The sequence below is a fragment of the Bos mutus genome, chromosome 6 (assembly GCF_027580195.1).
Source record: "Bos mutus isolate GX-2022 chromosome 6, NWIPB_WYAK_1.1, whole genome shotgun sequence".
In the NCBI taxonomy this organism is placed as follows: domain Eukaryota; kingdom Metazoa; phylum Chordata; class Mammalia; order Artiodactyla; family Bovidae; genus Bos; species Bos mutus.
In genome coordinates, this window is record NC_091622.1 from 20,715,028 (window position 1) to 20,740,149 (window position 25,122).

Below are 25,122 nucleotides of genomic sequence, written 5' to 3' on the forward strand. Positions count from 1 at the left end.
TCCCCCTTGCACCATGAACACCAATGTCTGCGTGGAGCCCGGGCCGAGCCCGGAGGCCCCGGGCTTGCCCAAGGAAAGCCACCTGCCCGAGGGGTCCCTGAACAGCCTTGTGGATTACAACTCGGAGATGGAGCGCTACCGCTCCTTTGCCACCTCCTTCTACAAGACCAACGGGGGCGCCTTCCCGCAGGCCGCCAAGATCGCGCGCATCACCACCCCCATCTTCCCCAGCAGCGCCGCTGCTGCCGCGGCCGCCGCGCGCATCGGCATGTCCCCCTGGAACTGCGACAACGCGGCCACCGCCGCCGCCGCCACCGCCATGCTCTGGGGCAGCGGCGGGGGCGGGGGCGGCGGCGGGGGCGGGGGAGGTGGCGGCGGCGGTGGGGGCGGCGGCGGGGGCGGCAGGAAATCCTCCTCCGCCGCCGCCTCCTCCTCCGCCTCCTCCTCGGCGATCCTCCCCGCCGGCGGTGGCGGTGGCGGTGGCGGCGGCGGTGGTGGTGGCGGCGGCGGCGGCGGTGGCGGCAGCAGGACCAGCATGCACCACCGAAACGACTCCCAGAGGCTGGGGAAAGCTGGCTGCCCGCCAGAGCCATCGTTGCAAATGGCAAATACTAATTTCCTCTCCACCTTATCCCCTGAACACTGCAGACCTTTGGCGGGGGAATGCATGAACAAGCTCAAATGCGGCGCTGCTGAAGCAGAGATAATGAATCTCCCCGAGCGCGTGGGGACTTTTTCCGCTATCCCGGCTTTAGGGGGCATCTCATTACCTCCAGGGGTCATCGTCATGACAGCCCTTCACTCCCCCGCAGCAGCCTCAGCAGCCGTCACAGACAGTGCGTTTCAAATTGCCAACCTGGCAGACTGCCCGCAGAACCATTCCTCCTCCTCCTCGTCCTCCTCAGGGGGAGCTGGCGGAGCCAACCCGGCCAAGAAGAAGAGGAAAAGGTGTGGGGTCTGCGTGCCCTGCAAGAGGCTCATCAACTGTGGCGTCTGCAGCAGTTGCAGGAACCGCAAAACGGGACACCAGATCTGCAAATTTAGGAAATGTGAAGAGCTAAAGAAAAAACCTGGCACTTCGCTAGAGGTCAGAGGAGATGATTTCTTGTTTCCCAGTCTCCCCCCTTCCCTCCTCACTCCCCTCTCCTCTCCCCTCCAGGGCTTCTTGTCTGGCTTCAAGATGCAGTCCCCTTTTCCGGAAGCTTCATTCAGGTTGTAAGATACAGTTGGTGGTGGTTTGCGGAGGCCGTGGCCTCTCCTCGCCCCCTCCCCACCTGCACTTCGCCTGGAACCGCCCTCCAGATGCGGAAGGGCGCCTTTTTTTTTTTTTTTTAGCTCTAGGAGGAAAACTAATGTAATTGGTTTGAAAAATCAGAAGTTTCACATTCAATATGGTCAAAAATTACCCTCGGTGGTTTAAAATGCCCCCTTCCCTCTTATTATTATTTTTAAAAGCATCTCTGCCCAAAGGGTCGGATACATCACATTCTATATACTTATACTGGGCAAGAGAGACCTATTAGTGACCCAGTTGTAACTGAGGACACAGTTTGTGGCACACAAGCCTACATTCCCTTTTACACTCACACACACACACACACACACAGAGTGATCATTGAAACTAACATGCATGAATTCAAAAGGGGATTTTGATTTTCTACACTCTTCTAATTTTTTTTCCTTACCATGACAAAATTTTTCTGTTTTCCATTTAATTTTCTGCATAGTTGGTATTTTTTCAGAAAGGGGAAATAGTAGAGAAAACTGAACACCACTTGCAGTTTTTTTAAGGAGAGATGACAATTTGTAGCAGGTGAGATGGTAATTTTTTTTACATAGTTTAGAAACTAAGGATTCCTAAAACTCAGTTACAAAAAATATAAACTTGGGGTTCTGTGTTTAACAAAGTAACCACTATGTGGTCACAAAATCGTCCTATACATCAAGCACTGTTTTGGTTGATACACTATATGGTCAATGACAGTTTCTTTTCCTATGTGTGCTTAAAACAATGTACAAATAACCACTAAAGTACTTGTTATATTAGGCTTTGGGTTATGTTAAACAAAAAGATTGATGTGTTTGGTGGAAATTTCATACAGTGACCTGATCACAACAAAAGGGGGAAAATGGAAAATCAGAAGTAAATGGCTTTGGTGATATACTTAGTAATGAAATATGGACAGATAATCATATTTAGCCTCTTGATATAATGCACAGAGTAGATGGCTAAATGCTCATATATAGGTGATGGATTTAGCATTAGGGAATATTCTATGGGCTGGACTGTAGGCTGAGAGTGGTTCTCACAAGTTCTCATCAGGGGGAAACCTGCATAGGAGTTTTCTCCAAGAAGGACTGGCCTTTGAAAGGAGACTTAAAGATCTTTGCAGGTTTGGATGTAAATAAGATACAGATTTTTTTAAGTTTCATTGATATAAATCAAAGCAAATAGCACTTTGTAATTCTCCTCAAACAAATATTATGTTGATATCATCATTGATTATGATCAATTCCATCAAAATATTACATTTATTCCTCCTTATAAGAGAACCCATGTCTGCTGAAAGTTTGACTTTATTCTAGGGTGGTTTATTACATTGCCTTTGGCAACTCTTCTTAAGCAAAGATAGTAGCAATCATAAAGGCATGGATCATGTGTTTTCTTAGGTGGAAAAAAATTGTTTTTAGCTTTGAAATATCTTCTCTGGATTAATTTATTATAACTTCTTAAGGTCTCCAAGGCCCATGGGAAATTAAAATTTAGTTCATACTTAAATCTTCTGTTAATGCTTAGTCGATGAGCACTACCTGGCTTTAATTTTTTTACCCTTGAACTATAGCATCTAGAATTATAGAATCTAGAATTATAGATTTGCTGTGGTTAAGTGGACTTCATCTTTAGCTAGACCTATGTACTGCCTGCATTCCAATTTATTGTATGTAGTAGGCAGGACCACTGAATAATTCTGATTTATTTAGGAAGCAACCTCTCTGAACAAGTTTAATGTGAATACCAGTAGGTTTTCTGCACAAGTTTCTATGCTGGTTTATTAGTCTAAACAAACTTCATAAGTTTCTTTTTTCTTCCTTTTGATAGCTTTCCCCAAAACTTCTTGTGATCTTTATGTTCTTTAGCTTTTTTTTTTAATCACAAAATTCCGTAGTATTACCTTTTCTTCTTTTTAAAAATTCACATGGAAAAAGATCTATTGATCTTCAGAAAGTGGGATGTAGATGAGAGGGGAAACATATTTCTCTCTTTGTGGAGCTCTCTGAAGATGTTCTCTTCCCTATATACCCTTTCCTACCAGAGAATTGTTCTTGGTTCAAGGCTAAGATGATTAGTGGAATGCAATTTGGCAGAAAGAAAGCAAAAAAAAAAAAATTAATTGGCTAAGATTCTATCTAGGTCACTTTTAAAAGGAAAGGCAGCATGATTGCCTCAAGCACATGTGTAACCACACAGTTACGGTTGTAGGAAACCAGCTGGACGCATGTCAGAGTGGCAGGGTTTACAGGACTGAACCAGAGCTGAAACAGTGGTTGCAGGATGGTGCAAAGTCCCCCTGCTGACCTGCCTCCCTCTCTAATTTGGTTTTTGTAACTTATCATCATCTGTGGAGATGTTTTAGATTTCAGTTAGACTCCGGAGCTGAGGATAGTAATTTGGAGATTCATTATGGATATTACCTGTGGATTTCAGGCGTAAGTTCAGTAGCTAATATTTATTGGCTTTAAATTCATATCTGGACTATAGTCATTGCTGATACTAGTATTTATCACTTCAAGTCCCACGTGCTCTTCTTTCCTTTGACTTATTCTCATGCCAAGGACTGGAGGCATAATCAGATTTTCAGGGTGAGTAAACTGAAATTAAGACAGACTCACATGGGTGTGTTGGGCCTCTTGCCCACATTTTTTAAAGCCTCCCCTCTGGCATTCCTTTTAAAATTGCTTTACTTATTTCCACATTTTCCTGATAAGTCTCAGGTGAAGGGCATCTTAATTCCTTAAAAATTTATTTACAAAATCACTGCTTTATAGTATTTCATATGATAAAAATGCACATAACATAAATTTAGCTTTTTGGTGTTATTGTGTACTGTATAGTTGTATATAACACTATTCGTTCAATCGATTGCTGTACTAAAAAATTATCACTGATTATTCAAAGCAGTCATGCTGTATGCCCTTGTGTGACAAAACTTATCTTAATAACTTGTATCCTAAGTGGTTAATATTAAGTTCTCAAATATTTTTAAAAACTTATCATATATCATGATAAGTTCTATGATAGACCTTTGTCTCATACAAAAGTAGTCTCATACAAAGGTATTCCTTTAGTTTTCGTATTCACAGCAGTTACATTTCTTATACTAAGATCTAACTTTTAAAAATCTCTCAACCTAATCTTACTCAAGGGAGAAAGTCATTCCATGGGCCACCCCAGCCTCTCTTAGTCCCTGAACATTGTTCAGGTGACATGATTGATCTCTGTGGGACAGCATTAGAGACCACACAGATCTGGTTTCTCTCCCATTAGCTGATTTATGGAATTACATTAGTCAGCAGTGCCTCAGGAGTGTTCCCTGCCCCCATTCCTGGCTGCTGGGTACACAGCGCCAAGGCCACCGCCACTGATGCTTTCCCTGAGCTGGACAAGGGACTTAGAAGAGGCATGTTAGAGTGAAGAGGCTGAGAAGCTGGAAAGTCAGGAGCAAGACAGTCTTTTTTCCCTCTCTTTTCTTTTCTCTATTTTCAATTATCTGCTGAATGGACAGGCCCTAAATTATTTTCCACAAGTCAGGTCAAGCTCCTCAGGGGTCTGGTGGAACCCATGAACTGCAACACACCAGGCCTGTAGACACACACATAAAATAGTTGTGTCACTCAGATTCAGAATCTGTATGGTTAAATAGTGAAACTGGTCACCAATTAAACATGTCGGATAAGTTCTTGAAGTTGATGACCAAAAAAAAACTAGAGGTAAAATATGAATGTTTCATATCTTAAATTGTGATACATAGTGGTTTATCATTTTATATCATAATTCAAAAATGGATTTTCAGATTGAAGAGTCAGAACCATGCCAGTATAAAAACAAAAATTTTTTTGATTGGAAAATGTAAATATATAACTATTGAAAGAAGAAATTTTTCAATAAATTCAAACAAAATGATAATATATTAACACTGGAATGTAGTATAGAAACAACATAGAGAAAAGATCCAGAATTTCATAAATGTTAAGAAAAAAAGCACAGAAAAGTTCAGCTTTGGCTGAAGTCAGAAAATAGATTTGTAGCCAAGGCAGCAAAGTATTATACAAGTCCAATAAGATTCTCTTTCCATCACTAGATTTAATACAAGGTAGTCAAAGTTGTTTTTAAAAGAATCACACATTTTAAAATAATTCCTAAATGAAAATAATTCCCTTTCCTATCCAAACATCATGTAAATTCTAAGCAATCTTTTGGATGGCAATTAGGAATAGTAAAATGAAAAAAATTAAAAGCATTTGTAAATTATCCTATAAGAATGTTTGTTTGAAATTCAGTCAGCACCAAGCAAAATTTTTTAAAAAATCAGAAGCCGATAAGAACAAAAACAAACTTTAGACTTTAATCATATAAAAATATTTGGATATTTTAAACAAGAATGGAAATTGTATCCAGTGATGAAGTAGATAAAAATTACTTGATTTTTAAACTTTTTAATTAATTGATTACTGAAGCATTGTTGCATATTTTTATTAGTCAACTGTTTTTCTGGGTGAATAGTTAAGATTTTGGCACAGTTCAGACTTACAGATTGACAAATACAGGACAATTTATAAAATAGTCTGTAAGACTGAAAATTGAAAGGTGTGTCAGAAGTGACGGGCGTTTCATCCGTATTTGCTCTAGAGTACGCAGTTGGAGATTGAAGATCTATGTCAGGGTGACTGAGAAGATGCTGGTAGAATATTCCTTATGGATATAAACATAAAACATTATTGGAGTTTTCCCCAGGAATAGGTTATAGTGTGGCTTTAAAAAATCTCTTCTGAAGTGGTTGGTGCTCCTAGAACTTACTATTCAATCTGAGTTGGTCAGATTGGTTCTTGTATTAGTTTACTTTTACTAGAAAACAATTCAGTTTTTATTTTTGCTTTGGAGAAACGCAACAAAATGTCCTGCTATCCAAACATTTCACAAGCATGGATATGCTCAGTTTCTTATGTTTATTTTTATTCAAATTATACAAAATTTTAAAATAAATTCATTCATCATATAAAAATCGCTACTTAAATCAATAGGTTAAATTCAGGATTTATTGAAAGGCCCATGTAAATATGCAAGTTGGAGAAAGGACTACTTCTCTTTTAGTTTTCCTCTTATTTTTAGATTAGTCTCTAAAAAGTAATAATGAACCCAAAGTAATGGTAAAGTCATTTTATAAGTGTGATTTTTTAGTCACTGATTAAAATATCAGATGATCTTGGCTGGGAAAGTAGAGCACTCTAGAAAAAGTTTTTTGTTTTTTTTTTTTAAACAAAACTTGTTTTTAAGAAAGTACTTTTTTGGTGGGATTGGTATAAGTTGTGAGGATTTTGTGCATATATAATTTAATTTCTTTATTTGTCCTAGAGTGCTTCTGTTCATTCTTAACATACTTTTTTCATTGAGCATTTATGCTGTTATCCTTAGCAGTTTCAAATTATTGGAGGAGGGACACACGGGTGGTTTTATCCCTCAGTCACATCTTGTTCCATCACATGCAAACACCTGTACTGAAATTGAATTATTCTGCAGGGTAATCGAAAAGCCTGCCTCCATCCGGCATCATATGTTTTCTGTTGTTTATTGAGTTATGTTGCACCATACTTCAGATGTGACAGCCATTTAATAATGTTGAAGACTTAGCTCTGCAGGGGCTAAAAGGATCCCAGCAGGCTTGTTAACTTCTACTCTAAAACATTAGGAAAAATATTTTTTCCTCTGTGAAACTTTAGGGGTTTCTCTTAATTTATTTCAAGAACATGAGCATCCAAAGCCAGATATGAGAGTGAGCCTGTGAAATCTCTGTTTCTGTTTTTTGATATTTAACCTCTTTATTTCATGGTATGTTTCTTATTCAAAAGAAAGTGGCAAAGCAAACAACTGCTTTTTCAGAGAACTAATGACTAAAGATAAATTTCTTTGGCTGATATAAAACCAAATATAAATTCTATTTAGAAAATATACTACTAGTTTCTTGGCTTTTCATTTCTTTTATAATTAAATTTGTATTTGGGCCACGTGGCCCAAATTTAGATGATAGGTGGTGGCAGGAGCTACTAGCTTCAGGTAACTTACCAGTGGAACAGTGTTAGCTACATCAGCATAACTTCTCTGAACATTTCCTCAACTGTGAAATGGACATAACAATATCAACCTTCATTACAACTCTTTGATACTGTATGTAGGTTCATATTCTCTGCATCCTGAAAGATGCTATATGATTTCTCATTCCTAATTTAAAGTCATCAATAAAAAGTAGAGAAGATGATTATATTTACAGATAATTCCGTACACCAGCAAGTTATTTGTAGTTATCAGGAATTAAAGCCTAGATAGATTATTTTGTGATTTTGAGTTTTCTGAATATTGTTTTAATCATGCAGTTCACCAGAGCTCTGGCTTGATTTCACTTGGAAGGGGATAAACCTGATGGACAAGTTTCCCTTGTTCTTGTACCTGTATTGTCAAAAGCCTGGGAAATCTGCACAGGTTACCTAGGGACCTTTGTCACCATGGTGAGCCAATTTAGACAATTTAGTGCTCTTCCTCCTTTCTCACCAAAGGTACACTACTGCCATTAATTTCTATATCTTTTAATAAGATTGTGTGTGTGTGTGTGAGTGTGTGTTTCACTTTACCAACTCAGTACCTTTGTTTAGCTGTTATTTTCTTTATTTGGGCAGACACAGGGAGTTGTTCTAAATGTGCATTAGTGAGTTTAGGAAAATCGTTGTAAGAAATGGTTAAATGCTTATCACAAATTCTGATTGGAGATTGTATTTAACAAATACTGAAAAATTGTAGAGTTACTCTTGTTCAGAAGATAGGGGTGTGTGTGTATGTATGTGTGTGAGTGTAGGAAATTAAACAGGTAGATAAATATTTTGAGATTAAAAAATGAACTGACTATGTAGAGCTTTTTCTCTTATTAAGAAGAGAGCATTTATGAAATGAAAAAAGTGAGCAATAATAGAAAAGCCTAGTGGTTTTCTGGGAAAAAATAATGTTAAGTCCTAAAATATTTGAAATACTATCCAAGAAAGCTTTAAAAACAAGGGAGAAAGGAATATGCAAGCAGGCTGCAATGCAGTATTAGAAGGAGTTTTGTAAAGACAGGATATGGATGTCTGCTTTGCTTCAGCAGTTATAGAAGTTTCACGGAGAATGAAAACTATAAAGAGGGGAAGATAATGTTTTCATACTTGACTTAGTACATTTGGTTTGGAAGTCAGAGCTAAGTCTCAAGTTCAGTGGAGTGGCAGCTGACTCAGAGACAAGGAAAAACAGATTGTGTTTTAGATGATGTTATTGTATTTACTTATGCCTTTGAAACATTTGGTAGAATAATTTCAGAGTGTAAGTGAAAGAAGACATCAAGATGGGTGGAAAATGGGATCCTATTTGGGTGTCATTTTCATCTAAATTAATGTTTCAGAGGACCTTCTGGAGCAAGTGAACAGAAGTGTCAAACTATAGGGGAAACTGGGCTGAAAGTGCTGTTTCTTGCTCAAGGACTTAAAAAAAACACAAAACCAAAGCAAACCAAACCAAAAACGTCTGAATGATTAATTGTATCAAAAGGATAGAGATCAAGAAGGATAAGAGAAGAAAGGGATAAATTTATAGATCAGGAAGAGTCATGGGCATTTCTGTATGGTTCAGCAAATCTGGCAAATTCCAGAGAAGAAACATTGTCTCCAAAACTTTACAGAGTGAAAGGAGATGAAATGAATTTTTAAAAGAATAATAGCTCTATAAGTTTAATTGTGTGGAAATGATGATTTATGAGTGACAGTGAATCAGTGGCAGAAAAATAACTGTGCTGGGGGAAGACTTCTCTATGGTAAATATCTTATTTATAGGTTAAATGAGATCAAGGTTGGTTTTAATGGAGTCAAAAACAAGTAAGAGATAAAATTCTCAATTCTACATAGATGGATGCAAAGTGAGATGTGGAATCTTCTAACAAACCCTAAATATGTTGTATGCTCTAATTTTCACTCCTGAAAAGCAAAATGGAGAACACCAGCCTTTAAAATTCCAAAGGCTATAAATATTGGATCTTCTATATAAGGCTGCTATCTATCTATTGTTAAATGTGTTATGATGTGGAGTGGTTTTCAGTTTTCCTCATGTGATGCTCTTCACATGTATATGTTATTTGTATGGCATGAACTTGTAGATAGCACATTGGTGGTATATGAGACCAATGTGTTGGCTTATGGCCAGGATTTTTAGAAAGTAGAATAGATTAGAGTGGAGGAGAAAATATATGAGTGCATCACATGTAGTAAGAGCACATATTGTTAAGCTTCTGTTTTAATTATGTATGTACACATAAATGTGTGTGCATGTTCTAGGCTGCTGTGTGAAATGTATTTCTAACTTGGTTGCAGTCAAAAAAGTTTGAAAAACACTAGTTTAGTGACAGCAACAAGTCTACTGAACAGATATGTAGTGAAGAAAGAAATTATATTTGTAAATGGAATGATGTTAACAAGATAAAGAGTAAAATTTAAATATGTTTCTGTAAGTAGCGTGTCTTCTCTCAGGCAGGTCTGTACATATGAAGTAGATTTATAAATTCATGGTGTATGCTTAACATATGGTAAACCCTTGATAAGTTCCATTCAGAGTATCTTTAGGTAGGATGAGATTGTTGGATGGCATCACCAACTCGATGGACATGAATTTGAGCAAGCTCTGGGAATTGGTGATGGGCAGGGAAGCCTGGTGTGCTACAGTCCATGGGGTCACAGAGTCAGACGTGACTGAGTGACTGAACTGAACTGAGGAACTATTATTTTCTAAGATTTGTAAGCAAGAGCTGTGAAACACATATACACATATATACACCTTGGCTTAAAGAACTCAAACTTTTCTTTGTTTCTAATTACCTTCTTAAAATACCCATGTAACTCCATAACTCTACACCTTACTCTTTCATCCAAGACACTTAGCTTCCTAATTACATTCTTTATTCTCAGGCCACAAAATGGACACATTTCAAAGATATGATTGTACTTTTAGAAAACTCTGAATGCAATCTCACACCTATTTAAAAGCCTTGAATTCCTTGCTCCATCCTTGGCTTAGTTCTTCCCAGATCTAGATAAGAAACAGTGCAGTTGTGATTTCTACTTAGCTGCCTCATGTGGTCATGTGGTGTAGTATTGTCTTCTATTACTACTCCAGAATTTTTCAAGGAATAAGAAAAGAAAAGAAATACTGGCCTTGAATATTTGAACACAGTGAGAATCTACAGTATGACTTGTTATTTCAAGTGTATTTTATAGAGTGCTGGAAACCTTTGTATGAGCTGAATAAGGGAAAGGGCCACATTGAAAGGAAGAAGTGAAGGAAGAAAAGAAGGAAGGGAGGGAGGCAGGCAGACTGTAGTGTTATAGTTTAAAGGGAACTAAGAAAGGAGCATTCTGGCAGAAAGGACTGTCATGTTCAAGGTCATCTTCTTGAGTCTGGTTTAAATAAGAAATGAGTAGAAATGGTTAATGCCTCAAACTTTTTTGAAAGATGCCACGAGTTTGGCTTGGATTCACTAGAAACACTCAGCATCATTTCATTTACCTTAGTGGAAAAAATAGTTTCCTGTAAACTGACTAGATTTTTTTTTTCCTTCTAATTTCTCTTTAAGAGTTACTTGTTCAACTCTGCAATTGGAAACACTGAAATGACAGGATGGGAAAACTAATGCTCAAATTGATGAAGGAGTTTAGGGAGATAGAGGCCATTGAGCATCTATAAACAACTAACTGTTCAAATTGGCAGGGTAATTTTTAAGTGGTAATTCAGAGAACTTCCTGGAAAATACAGAATTGCGCATATAGAAAAGACTCCAGAAAATTGATGAAAGAATATTAATTATGTCTTATGAATCCTATGCCTGAAAAATGTTAGGCTTGTTAATTTACTCTGCTAGTTAGTTAACTATGCAATTGTGACTGTGTGTGCATGAAGGTGGAGCATACGTGATACACATAGAAAAAGAAGTAGTACATGGAAAACCCCTGAGGAGAAATTTGACTTTTAAGGACTTGCTCAGCACAAGATGTGCTGGTACTCTGTTAGGAGAGGATGCTTAAGAGTGTGTGTCCTCTTAATGATGGAGATGACTAACTAAAATGCATTTCCAAAGAGGTAACATGCAATAAATTGATTAAATTATAATTGTTGACTATATACCTTTTAATTTTATTATTTAAAAGAAAATTAAGGAAAGAAACCAAAAAATCAAAATGACTGTGAAATTTAAATATCTGATGTAATGTCAACTGCAGTTATTAAAAAAACTTTTTTTTAAAAGAAAAACTCCAAAAGCAACATGTGATTCTCAGAAGTATAGTTTTAACCAAGTACATTTTTTTTTTTATGATAACGTCTAATGACTATGAAATGTTTGGCATTTTCCCTAAATTCCTCCAAGTAGTTAATGGACATAAAACCTGCTTTGATTTCTAGGCTGGGTCTATCTCAGGAGTTGGGTTTTTGTCATAGAAGATTCTGAACCAAGTGAACTTAAGTGGCTGCATTCAAAACACTACAGAACTTAGTCTAAGCGAAAATTTCTATTAAACTTCTTTTTGGATTTTATGTAATATAGAAAAAAATAATATTTCTCAAATTCCAAGATCTATAATAATCAAAGAAAGGAACTATAATTTGAATTCTTTATAGAGATTAAGTATAACTGTTGTATTTTACTTGAATGTAAGTTAGAGGCTGTCCAAATCATAACTTTTGAATTTTAAAAATCACCTCTTAATTTTTTAAGTGACCTCCCGTTTCTTCACATTTCACATGAATATTTCTTCTTTTCAGTATGAGGAGACAGTTCACTGTCTGCTTTAAAAAGAAAAACAGAATTTTTAAAAATTTCCCAGCAACTTGATCATGAAGAGAATATTGGTGGTTTTTCAATAATTAATTAGCAGTGATCTCACCTAAACATATTGTTGCAGTCAACAGTAATCAGTAGAGTGATTTTGAGGGCAGATAGAATCATTTAACTTGTGGCTTTGCCATATATATGAATTCATATATTCATATGTATATTCAGATTCATTTATTATAGAACCATATCTATTTGGATATATATTTTTCATAAAGATGTGTCATTCTTGACAATATTGATTTTATTAACCTAATTTTCACTTTTTAAATATCAATTTTATTTTCATTTCCTTTCATACTTCCTCCTATACGTAAGTGAAAAATAGTATCTAAGATAAATTTTCAAAAACTTCTTTTTTTTTTCTACCACAGGTGTAAAGCTTTTAAAACTGAACGTTAATAAAATTTTCCACATTTTCAAAAAAAAAAAACAAACTTCTTTTATATTTTTGGATTTTTGAAAATGTTGCATCTTTCTGCTTATCCTGATATCATGCTATTATATTTTATTTTTATAAATCCAAGTATATTTTAATCACTAAACTACCTATGTGTAATACAATAATTTACTTATTATTGGAAGGATGTGATTTGAAGTGTTTTTATCAAAAGTAATTGAAATATGATCCTTTACAGCTTTAATCAAGACACTTGCCTGAAGTAGTTACGTTAGATACTAGGACCAAAAGTGGGTGCATTTTTGGCCACTTGTAGGCCAGTTTGAGGAGAAGGCAATGGCACCCCACTCCAGTGCTTTTGCCTGGAAAATCCCATGGATGGAGGAGCCTGGTAGGCTGCAGTCCATGGGGTCACTAGAGTCGGACACGACTGAGCGACTTCACTTTCACTTTTCACTTTTATGCATTGGAAAAGGAAATGGCAACCCATTCCAGTGCTCTTGCCTGGAGAATCCCAGGGACGGGGGAGCCTGGTGGGCTGCCATCTATGGGGTCACACAGAGTTGGACACGACTGAAGCGACTTAGCAGCAGCAGCAGCAGCAGGCCAGTTTGAATCTTGGTGTCAAACTGTTACTATTCTTCCTACCAACCCACTCTTTTCCCATACACACATCTCCCTTTGGACAGTTGTCTTTCTTACTGGTTTAACTACCAGGTTGATTTGATTTAGCACTTTTCCAACCTAGTATACAATCTCATCTTTCCATTTACAAAAGTTAGCTAAGTTTAAAGTCATGCCATTGCAGTGGTGATGGGGAGGGTGTGGTGGTCTTGTAGAAGGAAGGAAAAGGAAGAGCCCTCACATTTGCCAGGCATAGGGAGTAGCAGGAGCAATAGACTACACAGAATCAATACTAATGAAAAAGCCATCTCTGGGTTCCACCATTAATCAGAGAAATCCTAGCCACAGATGTCAATTTGGAAACCAGAAATTTGGAATGCTCCTTATAATCATGATTAAGACCTCCAAAAATTTGGGTCATAAAAGTTATGCAGTTACTTATTTGGTTCTTTTCTCCCTTTTAAAGAGGGGTCTAATACTCCAGTTAGTGGCATGTGATAGGTGTTTTTAATTTATATCTGGATCATGGCCAAGATAAGGTGTGAGTATACCAAAGATTTATACAGTTATAAGTCAATCTGAATTATAAGAAAAATTAATCTGATAGATATCACATACATTTTATAACAGGAGAAAAAGAGAAAGTAAGGAAGATGTGCTTAAAAAAATGGAAACATTGTGTACTTATATTAATCCATATATCCTAAAACATTGGAATAATTATTGAAATATTGGTATTATTATTAAGATATAAAGTTGCTTTTATTACAGTAACAGTGAATTACTGGACTGTGAGCTTATCATTTATCATAAATTACTTGTTCTCTCAAACTTACTGACCTATGCTATACTTGTGCTTGCTAATAATTCTTATAGTTATTGGATTATGATGTTTAAAATATACTATTTATAAATAGGATATAGAATAATAGTTTTGCCTAAAATGTTTGAAAGTCTCAACATTTACTACATATAATTTTAGGCCATATTTACTAATAATGCAAATTTGTAATCACATACATGTGTGTGTGTTTTGACATTCACAATATTGTACATATAAAACATATATATATATATGTTTATATAAAATAATTTTCCATTTCTCCAGTTAGGTTTTGAAATTTTGTCAGCACAAAAATTAAGAACCTATATAATTTGATATTTTAGCATTCTCTGTGAATCAAATCAGAAAAAGTAGTGTTTTTTCTTTTTTTTTTTACCATCAGGATTTTTCCTTTTGTTCATCCATAATACTCCAAAGTTTGTTTCATATGAAGCCAAAACAAAATATAATCAAATATCTAAAGGCAAACCATGAGCCTTAGTATTCTTTATCATATTTATTTATGTGTTTCCTATTGCAAAATTTCAGTGATTCATTAAGGTTTTCAAGTTCTATTGCAAAGAGACAAATCGAATGCAGTAAGAGGTTCCGGTTTCAAGGACTTAGATGCTCAGAAGTTTAATAAACTTATAGTGGGGCTTCTCACAGTGAAAACAACACTTCAAAAGAGTTTAGAAGAGGCTGTGTTGGCTAACTGCAGTTCGAGATTGCTTTGTTTTTGGGTGGAAAAAGCATACTTCCCATTATTATATGGGGATCAGAAAATGATTGGATGATTTATGCTTCTTCAATTAATAATAAATGGGGAAATAGGACATTTTTGATGAATATAAGAGTAATGATACCCCAAAATACTGACTTCAGCTTAGAATGTATTGTATTAAAGCCATCCTGTTTAACAGCAGAGTTTTGAAGGCCTGGGTGAACCACTGAGTCTTTGGATTAGAAACTACATGAATACATATTGGAAGGATATATTTAACTTTAGTTATGGAATTTGCTAATGTCTTAATTATATCTCAGTTTATAACTTTCATGCATTCTGAAGCAAATTTCAACATCGGGTTGTCTTTTATATGGTCTTTGAAAACATGTGTCTAGCTTTATTAAAAATGATTAGTTTTGTTTGGTGTCCTGAATACTGCAACAAATTTTACATACGTATCTGGCTAGACATGAATAGCCAATCCCATATAAACTCATATGTATGAAGATACAGATACTCAATTTCAGCTTTTAGGAGATGAGTTTTTATTAGAGTGAACATATTTTAAACAAGAATATGTAGATGTGTGGGGCTTCCCAAGTGGCGCTAGTGGTAAAGAACCCACCTGCTAATGCAGGTAGATGCCAGAGACAAAAGTTCAATCCCTGGGTGGGGAAGATCCCCTCGAGGAGGGCATGGCAACCCATTTCAGTATTCCTGCCTGAAGAATCCCATGGACAGAGGAGCCTGGAGAGCTACAGTCCATAGGGCCACACAGAGTCAGACACACCTGAAGCGACCTCACACGCTTGCTTGTACATAGATGTGTGCCCAACCTAAAGACACAACAGTTCATGTGACTGCCTCGCAAGCACCAGAAGAGAAAATTATGCTCAAATTCTTAAGGTAGCAGATTTGGGGATGTCTGTTGGTTTTTAGGTCATTTAATAGTTTTTTCATTGCTGATTTAATGAGAATCAAACTGAAATACATTTTTGCCAAAGACATATTGATAATTTTTTGTATTCAGTTTTTTAAAAGAAGTAAATGTAAAATGTACTTAGGCATGGATTACACAGTTATGTTATTCAACAATTTGCTTTTTAAAGTTACTTAGGAGGAGAACAGAAGGCATTCCTTTTTTTTTTTTAATTTCCCTGATGATCAGTGAGGAGCATCTTTTCTTCTTTTTTTTTAAATTAATTCATTTATTTTAATTGGAGGCTAATTACTTTACAATATTGTAGTGGTTTTTGCCATACATTGACCTGAATCAACCACGGGCGCACATGTGTTCCCCATACTGAACCCCCCTCCCACGTCCCTCCCCATCTCATCCCTCAGGGTCATCCCAGTGCACCAGCCCTGAGCACCCTGTCTCATGCATCAAACCTGGACCGGCGATCCGCTTCACATGTGATAATATACACGATTCAGCGCTACCCTCTCAAATTATCCCACTCTCGCCTTCTCCCACAGAGTCCAAAAAAGACTGTTTTTTACATCTATGTCTCTTTTGCTGTCTCGCATATAGGGTCATCGTTACCATCTTTCCTTTAAACCTGAAGGTCGTCCTGGTGTGGCGCGTGTAGGGATGAATTCCCCTGACATACTTCACAGCAGTCCTAGAAGGAGAACTAGGGGCTGCAGGTTTCTCCCCAGGCCTCCTGGGAGCAAGGCTGCTGTTTGTCAGTGTTGGCACCTGTGTGAGCCTTGAAGGCTGCTGATCAACTCAATTCTATTTGTTACCTCCCTGCTCCCTTCTCTTCCTGGGGAATCTGGCTTCTCTGTTACTCCCGATAAGGGATAACGATTTCCTGCAAGCATCACTGAGATCCAGAAAGTCACTGTAATCTCATCAACTGTGTGACTCCCCAACTGGGACTCTTGAATTTATATAACCCGATGGGAGCTGGTCAGGGTGCTTAATCGCCCACATTGCTGTGCTGAGTCCCCCAGTCATTTAAAATAGAAATCTTCTCATAAAGATGACCTCATTATGGCCCCAAATTAGGACAGACTTCATCAGAACCCATAGTTAAACCCAGTATTTTACCTGTGAGAACAGTTTACTACCCTGTCCTGGCTGAAAAAAATTCAGCCCAGGCCATAAGGAATTTTCCAATGATCCCAGTGAAGATTGGGTAGGAGGCTGGATATACATCCAGTCTTTTTGCATGGCCTGTGTGACGTTGAAGAGTTTTGTTACATTTTTTAACCCTGAAATAAAACAGAGAAGCCTCACCTTGAGTTTCTGGTGAATGCCTTGAAGATTTATTACAATTAATGCACCTGTAGTTTTCCTAAATTTTCTCAAACATTTTAGGTGATTTCCCAACTAATCATTTTTAGGGTTCAACCTCAAAGATTTTAATATAAGGGAGAAATAATTTTTAAAAGAAGCATCTCTGCTTACCTTCTCCCTTCCTCTTTAGCAACAAATTGTTTGGAGATACATACCAGTCTCAAAATTGTATACATACTAATATATACACATCAGTCCTATGGACTGTAACCCTCCAGGCTCCTCTGTCCATGGAATTTTCCAAACAAGAATACTGGAGTGAGTTGCCATTTCTTACTCCAGGGGATCTTCCCAACCCAGGGATAGAACTCTCACCTCTTGAGTCTCCTGTATTGGCAGGCAGATTCTTTACCACCGTGCCACCTGGAAAGCCTTTCTCACATTTGCATTATCTAATTTTTAGTGCTAACAAGCATTGAGAAGTGATTATCTTTTTCTTTACAACCATGACCTTTGATTGCAGGTGGCGTCTTATAAAGCTTGCTTTTTCTAAATATTGCAAATAAAATTGAGTGGTGGAGAGGGGCACAGGAAGAGCCAAGAGTTGGAAGAAGGATTTAAAAATGAAACTAAGGCATAAGGAGTTCATCTTATTTAAAAAATGTGCTCCATATATATTTCTTCTGTTTATCTTCATGAACATATATGTTTATCACGATACAAGATATATAAGTATATACTTAGAGTCTTGTTTCCAGTTGGCATCTGAAAGCAAGTTGGCATCTCTATGTCATATACTGTACACATAAATGTGAATATATATGAATATATATGCACATGTTTATTTTTCATATGTGATTCTGCAATGCATGGATATGCTTGGATCTAACTTATCTTGTTAAAAATGACTACATTTATATAAGTATGCATACTTATATAAAATGTATTCTTAGTTGGCATCAGGCAGCAAGTTAGCATCTGGTGTAAACTAAGTTTTCATTTACTGCTTATATATGTGTGTTGTAAATTATGAATATTAGGATGAATGAATATGTTTTCTTATAATTTCATAAGTACCTTTAATAATGATTAAATATGTGTCATGAGAATGTATAATTACATTTATCATTTAAAAGGTAATTGTAAAAAGTAGTAAAGGGGTTTTTCTCCTCAGCCAAGTCAAATGATGGGATCCAGGTATGCATAGTGAACTGGAAAGAGGAAGACATATTAAACTATGAGGAATATGGATTACAATATTAATAAGTACTATTTTTATGGGACCGATGGACCTTTTTTTAAAATTTATTTTAATTGGAGGCTAATTACTTTACAATATTGTAGCGGTTTGTGCCATACATTGATATGATTCAGCCATGGGTGTATATGTGTTTCCCATCCTGAACCCCTCTCCCGCTCTCCTCCCCATCCCATCCCTTTGGGTCATCCCAGTGCACCAGCCCTGAGCACCCTGTCTCATGCATCAAACCTGGACTGATGATCTGTTTCACATATGATAATATACATGTTTCAATGCTATTCTCTTAAATCATCCCACCCTTGCCTTCTCCCGCAGAGTCCAAAAGACTGTTCTATACTTCTGTGATTCTTTTGCTGTCTCGCATATAGGGTCATCGTTACCATCTTTCTAAATTCCATATATATGCGTTAGTATACAGTATTGGTGTTTTTCTTTCTGACTGACTTCATTCTGTATAATAGGCTCCAGTTTCACCCACCTCATTAGAACTTATTCAAATGCATTCTTTTTAATGACTGAGTAATACTCCATTGTGTGCATGTACCACAGCTTTCTTATCCATTCATCTGCTGATGGACATCTAGGTTGCTTCCATGTCCTGGCTATTATAAACAGTGCTGCGATGAACATTGGGGTACACGTGTCTCTTTCAACTCTGGTTTCCTTGGTGTGTATGCCCAGCAGTGGGATTGCTGGGTCATATGGCAGTTCTATTTCCAGTTTTTTAAGGAATCTCCACACTGTTCTCCATAGTGGCTGTACCAGTTTGCATTCCCATCAACAGTGTAAGAGGGTTCCCTTTTCTCCACACCTGGACCTTTTTGTTTGTGCTTTTAGAAAATACTTTACAAGCTAAATATTTTTTGTATACTTATATGCAAATTTGAATTAGATAGTGTTAGTTTGTTCTTAACACATTCATTGTGATGTATATGGTATTGATTATGAGAACAGTTTTTTAAAATCCTTTTTAGTGCAGATAGCCAGCATGGTTATTTTATTCAATTCAAATTTCATTTGAATCTTAATCAATTAATAACAGTTAAATTTTTAGATGACATTTCCGTGGTAGGATTGTGTCAACCTAACAAGTCATATATGAAAAGTAAATAAAAGCTAACCTCGATTATTAAAGAGTATTTGTAGGAGAATTTTTATATATGTTCTGAAAATTCAGGTGCTGTTAACACTGTCTGAAGATGTGTTTATGAGGAGTGTGTGTGTGTATGAGTGCATTCTTTTATACCTCCTATATATTTTGGTAATATTCAACTTTCCAATTTATATACTTATTCATCTTGAGCAGCTATCTTATAGGCGCCATAGGTTTGTTGGACAGGTCTAAGGAAGAAAAGGAAGTTTTCATTTGCCCCATATCAAGATTTACTCTTAGCTAGTTGTTCCTCATGCACCTTCAACATATACTCATGTGATCCTGTTTTATAAAGAAGGGTATGGAATGATGAACTACTGTAATGTTAATATATAAAGAAAAATTTGACAGCTTAACTACTGTTTATCTAGCAAAATCCCCATAGTAACTGTAAACTTCTCGTTAAAAGAATTGCTCATATGTTTAGTGTTGCCTGTTACTCCATTGGAAAACTATAGTATTTTTCCAGTGCAGAAAGATATTTTTGCTCTATTGAGTATCATTGGTTAGCTGTAAGTTTGTTTTGTGTATATGACATTATTTTGTTGCAAATGCAAACATTTTAAAATAGAGGTATATTTTTCAGTATAGCTCATATCAGATTATATGTAGGAATGTTTAGCATTAATAGTTAAATATAGAAGCAATATTGATGTTACATTTGTTGTTGTCCTGTCATAAAAGAAATTCTCCAGAATGAAGAAACTATTTCACTAAATTTGAAACATCAGCCTTACATAGGCTGCGTACGTAGTGGATACAGATTTTTAAGTACACTTGCTGGCTGATCTTCCTACTACTGGTTAGTAGTCTGTACATTCCTCTTTCTTCTGATTGCCATCCATGTTCTAAGCTGTGTTTCTTCTATTTTTTAGATCAGTGTGCTTTAATCATTAGATTTAGTAAATTAGCGTTAAATTCAATATTCTAATTTTTGTAATATTCTAAGATTAAACATTTATTTTTTAATTAAATGTTGAAATATGCAAGTCATTATTTGTGTATTGCTGACTAGAAATATTGTTGAAGTGTAAAGGAGAAAATCTAATTTTATATTGGCATAGAAAGAAAGCTTAACTTGTTTTCTTGCTCTTTTTTTATAGAGAACACCTGTTCCCAGCGCTGAAGCATTCCGATGGTTCTTTTAAAGCAGTAGTATATCTTATTTTCAAGGCATTTGGAAGTGAAGGGCAAACTAATGTCTTGTTTTAAGAAACTGCTTAGTCCACCACTGAAGAAAATATCCAGATATTATTTTCATTTTATGTATAGGGGTTTCTTCAAAAAAAAAAAGTGGGGGGAAAGAAGAAAAAAAAGACGTATAAAAATAATCTGGGAGCCTGGGGAATTGGCCAGTCTATTTACTTTCAATACACTGATTCTTTCTTTGATGTAATTTAGCTATCCTAGTGAAGTTGTTGTCTATTTTGAAAGTGGCTGTAAAAAATAAGTCTGGGTAAGCCCCTGCTGTAAAATCATGTATCTTTGCAAAGTACATATCTATACTTCATTTTCAAATATATGTGTTTCAGGACTGTAAACTGTACAGATAGCAGCTTGTATTTTGTGTGTTTAGACACAAGAGGACAATCATGTCTGAGCATCTATGGAGATTAACAGTTTGTTCACAACACTCCGGTTCTGCGAGTTAAATCTGGAGCAATAAATTTTAGCTTTAAATATTTTTTGCCAGTTGTTTCTAGGAGCAGCAACAGCAGTGGCGTGTTTTGCCATGCATCTTTCCGTAGAGACTTGATGCCAAGTTTTACAAGACTAAAAGATGATGATGCATCCAGCAGTTACCTTCCGTTGTATTGTTCTAAGAGGGGAAGATATTAGGAAAGTTTCAATTAATCTTTTGAGCACTATATTAGAGTAGTGGTTATGCACTTGCATTGCTTACAAACGAGCTGTACAGAAGGGTATACCTCCCAAATCCTTAGTGTAGTTGACTTGTCTTGGGTGGCACTGTAAGACGGAGTACTCAGAGTAGTTGAAACATGCAGAATCTGTTGTATAACTTTTTTTTTTTCTTTCTTTAAACAGTGTTTTCTAGGATACAGGCTAGAGTATCATATCTTAGGGGAGAAATTCATGACTGACTTTTTTTTCCCCCCAGCCCAACATGGGTTTTTTTTGTTTGTATGTATTTTTTTGTTTGCCTGTTTTTCTGCTTCTTTTTTGGTAGAAAAAAATAAACACTTAATAAAACATATCCAATTGTTTAAATTCTATGTATGATATTAAAAGTGTAGTTTTGTTTTAAAATTTCATTACATAAAGGCCTCCTGCATCGAGACATGGCTGGTACATTTTTAAGTTCAAAAGAGTGAAACACATTCATGGAAGTGAGGCTGTTAAATCTCTTTTGATCTTCCTTTCTCACAGCCTCCCAGTTAAAACCGTGGCCTTCTTGTAGGCCCTCCGTGAAATGCTCCATGTTTCCCATTCCCGTTCTCATCACCATCACCAGATGCTTCCATTCCTGAGAAGACAGGGCCACAGTCTATGGAATTCCATAAAGGCAAACAGCCCCCAAACAAAAGGAGCTAATGCTTCATAGGACCTGAGCTACCTTTTCTTCATAATGTTTGGTTTTCTTCTGCAGTCAGTGTTCTTTAGGCTAGCCCATTATGATGGGCTATGATTTATGATGGCATGATCCCTAAGAGTTTTAGTTCTCCTCTCTCTCTCTCTCTTTTTTTCCCCCCAAATTATAAAGACTGTTTTCAGCTTCAGAAATAAGACAGAGTTTAGCAAAAACACAGAGTATGCAAGTTTCCATATTACTGTATCTTTTTGTTCTCTAGTCACTAGCCAGCTATTTTAGCCTGTGACATCCATTGACCTGCTGACAACTTAGCAACATGGATCAGGTGAAGAAAAATAACTTGAGAAGAGAGAGGATGATGAAAGGAACTGTAAAGTTTTAGAAAGACTAGCAGACGAATAATTTTAAAAGGCTAGTTGTAGTTATGAATGGGAAAAAATACAGACAGAAGAGGTTTTTTTAAAAGCAGAAGGAGCACTTCATTGCTAGAGTGCTGGCAAGCGGGGAGAAGGTACTTACAAATGCCAATGTGAAAAACAATATGACTTAATTTGCCTAGAGTATGGATACAAGGTCTACAGTTACTGTCAAATAGCCTTTTTGAAGAAAATTCATGGTGTATTACACTTATCCATGTTTAGAGAAGAAAATTATCGCAAATTAAAATGTGCTGTATATTAATTTTGAGATAGCTTTCTACTTGATGTATATTCCTTTGAAGGTTCTAGTTAGAATTTCTATTTCTGCTGTGGGACCAATAAGAGCTATATGAGTTCTTTCTTGTTCCATTTTTAATTTTATTTGACTTTTTTTAACCGATTTGCTAATGAATTACGAGTAAGTGAAAACTTACTTTCACACTTGAATGGTAAGCTTGCCTGGCTTTTTGGAAAGTGATCATTGTTATTACAGAATTGAAACAAACTTTTATTCAGGCTACGTTAGGCATACAATAACATATGAAGATCTCATCGCAATGTACTGTGAGTCTAAAATACATGCTAGTATTGCATGTCTTGATGTGTTTTTGTTTTCTTAAAGAATTAATGAGTTTGTATATTGTAAAATGTGATTTTTTTACATGTGAATTCAATTTTTTAATGAAATAATCTGTTAATTATTGATATGGAGGAGTGCAGCTTTTCTTGAATTCCTTATGTGTTTTTATTCCTGATGTTGTTCTTTTTTAAACCACCCGTTTTTTAATGTTTTGGGTTAAGCTATTTATGTAATGGAGGGTGCATATAAGGTTCCCTCTGGTGATGCTGAAGAAAGGTATCACTCCTCTGGCCTCCCCTCAGTTTTCTCCCTTGTAAGTTGATGTATTGAGAACTTGTAAAGCACATCATAGCAGCACTGAGGGAGTGATTGAAAGATTTACACTTTTCTTGATTCTTAAATACCAATGAAGTGTAACTTTTAAAAATTCCTTGCTGTATGTTTCATATTCAGAATCAAGAAAATTCAGAAGATAGCAGTCAGCTGTAAATCATATGGGGTATCTTTACAACTTAAAAATTGCATCTCAGATAAGCCAAATAAAAAACTTTGTGTGAGAGGTCACGTACAGAGGTGTAGGTGAGGAGGTGCCATCATGCATCAGCGTTTGGGAAGACTATGGAAAGTACTCGGGCTGCTGCCGTGTAGAGCAGTGGACCCATCCCTTTCCAGCTCTCACTCAGCACCCTTATATCACAAGAGCATCAGAGTGCAAATCTCTCTCTTTCCAGGCCTTCATCCCAAAGTGGCTTTCTGATGGATTCCGCCTGTCTGTGCACAAGTGGAGGGCATATTTACAAACTAGAAATGTGTCCATTCTTGGGAGGGAGAACAGTAATAGGCTTCCCCCAGGGTAAGAATATATAAAAGTGTCTCCTGTTGCTTAATTCCAAATACCCAACTTTCTTCTTCTAAACACATTCATAGGAAGCAAGAGATGGAAGACTTCCTATGAATTAATATTAAGCAGTCACTATAAGAAAGGAATATTCCCTTCCTTTCATTCAGAACCCCTGGCATGTAAGTTGTACAATTAATACTAATGCATATAAAGTCTTTAAGTTGATAGTCTCTGTAATCAAATAATGAAAACAAGAAAGCAGTTAAATGAACACACTATTCAGGGTCAAATATGTTCAGCAAAAAACCGTTGTGGGTCTTTGATCATGGCTAGATTCACAGTGATATCACACAGTTGGTTCTCATGTAACAGCTAAATGTTTCAAATTTTGTTTTTATTAAATTTGGCAGTTTCACACTGAGATCTGTATTCCTAGTGAATAAAAGACAGTTACTATGTTAAGAGGGATTTCATTTTCACAATTGCAAGGAAGTCAGAGATATTTCAGGAACATAGGCCACAAAATGTACTCCTTTCACAGTGTTCTCCTATTCTGAACTGTGCAGTTATCTATTAAATTCTCTAATAGATATTTGTGTAAGGTGTATGTATGCTTGTGCAATTATTAAAAAAGCAGTTTTGGAAAACAGTGTATTTATTAAAGAAAATTACTTATGGGGCATGTACAAAACTAAAAAAAAAAAAAAAACTTAAAAAAAAAACACATTCAATTTGCCCAGTAAAGTTGTTTTTGTGAAATTTCTGTGTTGTTGAATAAAGGACTTTAGTATTCAAAGATCTCTTTTTCCATGAACAAATTTTTATTTGTGAGATTTTAAATAATCAGCATATGATCCTGAAAGTCTAATTTTTTTTACGATAAAAACATTTTTCATTCTAAACTTGCTCCTACATCAGCAGAATGAATACTGTTTATAAAATTTTCATAAAATGTTCCCATTTTGTTCATCTTTTTTCTTCATATATTTTTGTCTTTCTTATATATTTAAAGGAAAGAAAGAACATGATGCCTTTTATATTTCTAAAGGCTATATTCTTGTTGAAAGCTTTAAAAGTTCCCCGAAATAGAGGAAGAAATGAGTATATCCAAACTTTCTTCATTCATTCATTATAAGAGTGCCACGAGAAAGCTTTCCATGAACTCCTTGTGCTGTGAATGAAAAGTCTTGGTGATAATACTTAAAAGCATTAAGGTACATGAAGAAATACACAATACTGGAATTGTATCTTCAGCCACTCCCAGCAATACTCTGAGATTACCTTTTTATTGTGTTACTTTTTTATTGTAGAATATTGTGGTCCACCCT

At 36.2% G+C, this 25,122-nt stretch overlaps 1 protein-coding gene across 1 annotated transcript; it reads left to right on the top strand.

Moving 5' to 3' along the window:
* On the top strand, positions 1 to 24,478 carry CXXC4 (CXXC finger protein 4). The gene is made up of 2 exons (XM_005890478.2): positions 1 to 1,087; positions 20,507 to 24,478. Exons 1-2 carry the CDS (start codon positions 14 to 16, stop codon positions 20,549 to 20,551), a joined length of 1,119 nt encoding a protein of 372 aa, XP_005890540.2. The 5' UTR covers positions 1 to 13; the 3' UTR covers positions 20,552 to 24,478.
* The last annotated feature ends 644 nt before the right edge of the window (positions 24,479 to 25,122 follow it).

Excerpts from the sequence above, each read along its gene's own strand:
- CXXC4 (XM_005890478.2), top strand. The coding sequence starts at position 14 with ATGAACACCAATGTCTGCGTGGAGCCCGGGCCGAGCCCGGAGGCCCCG. Across the intron at positions 1,088-20,506 it reads AACCTGGCACTTCGCTAGAG|AGAACACCTGTTCCCAGCGC; the intron begins GTCAGAGGAGAT and ends CTTTTTTTATAG.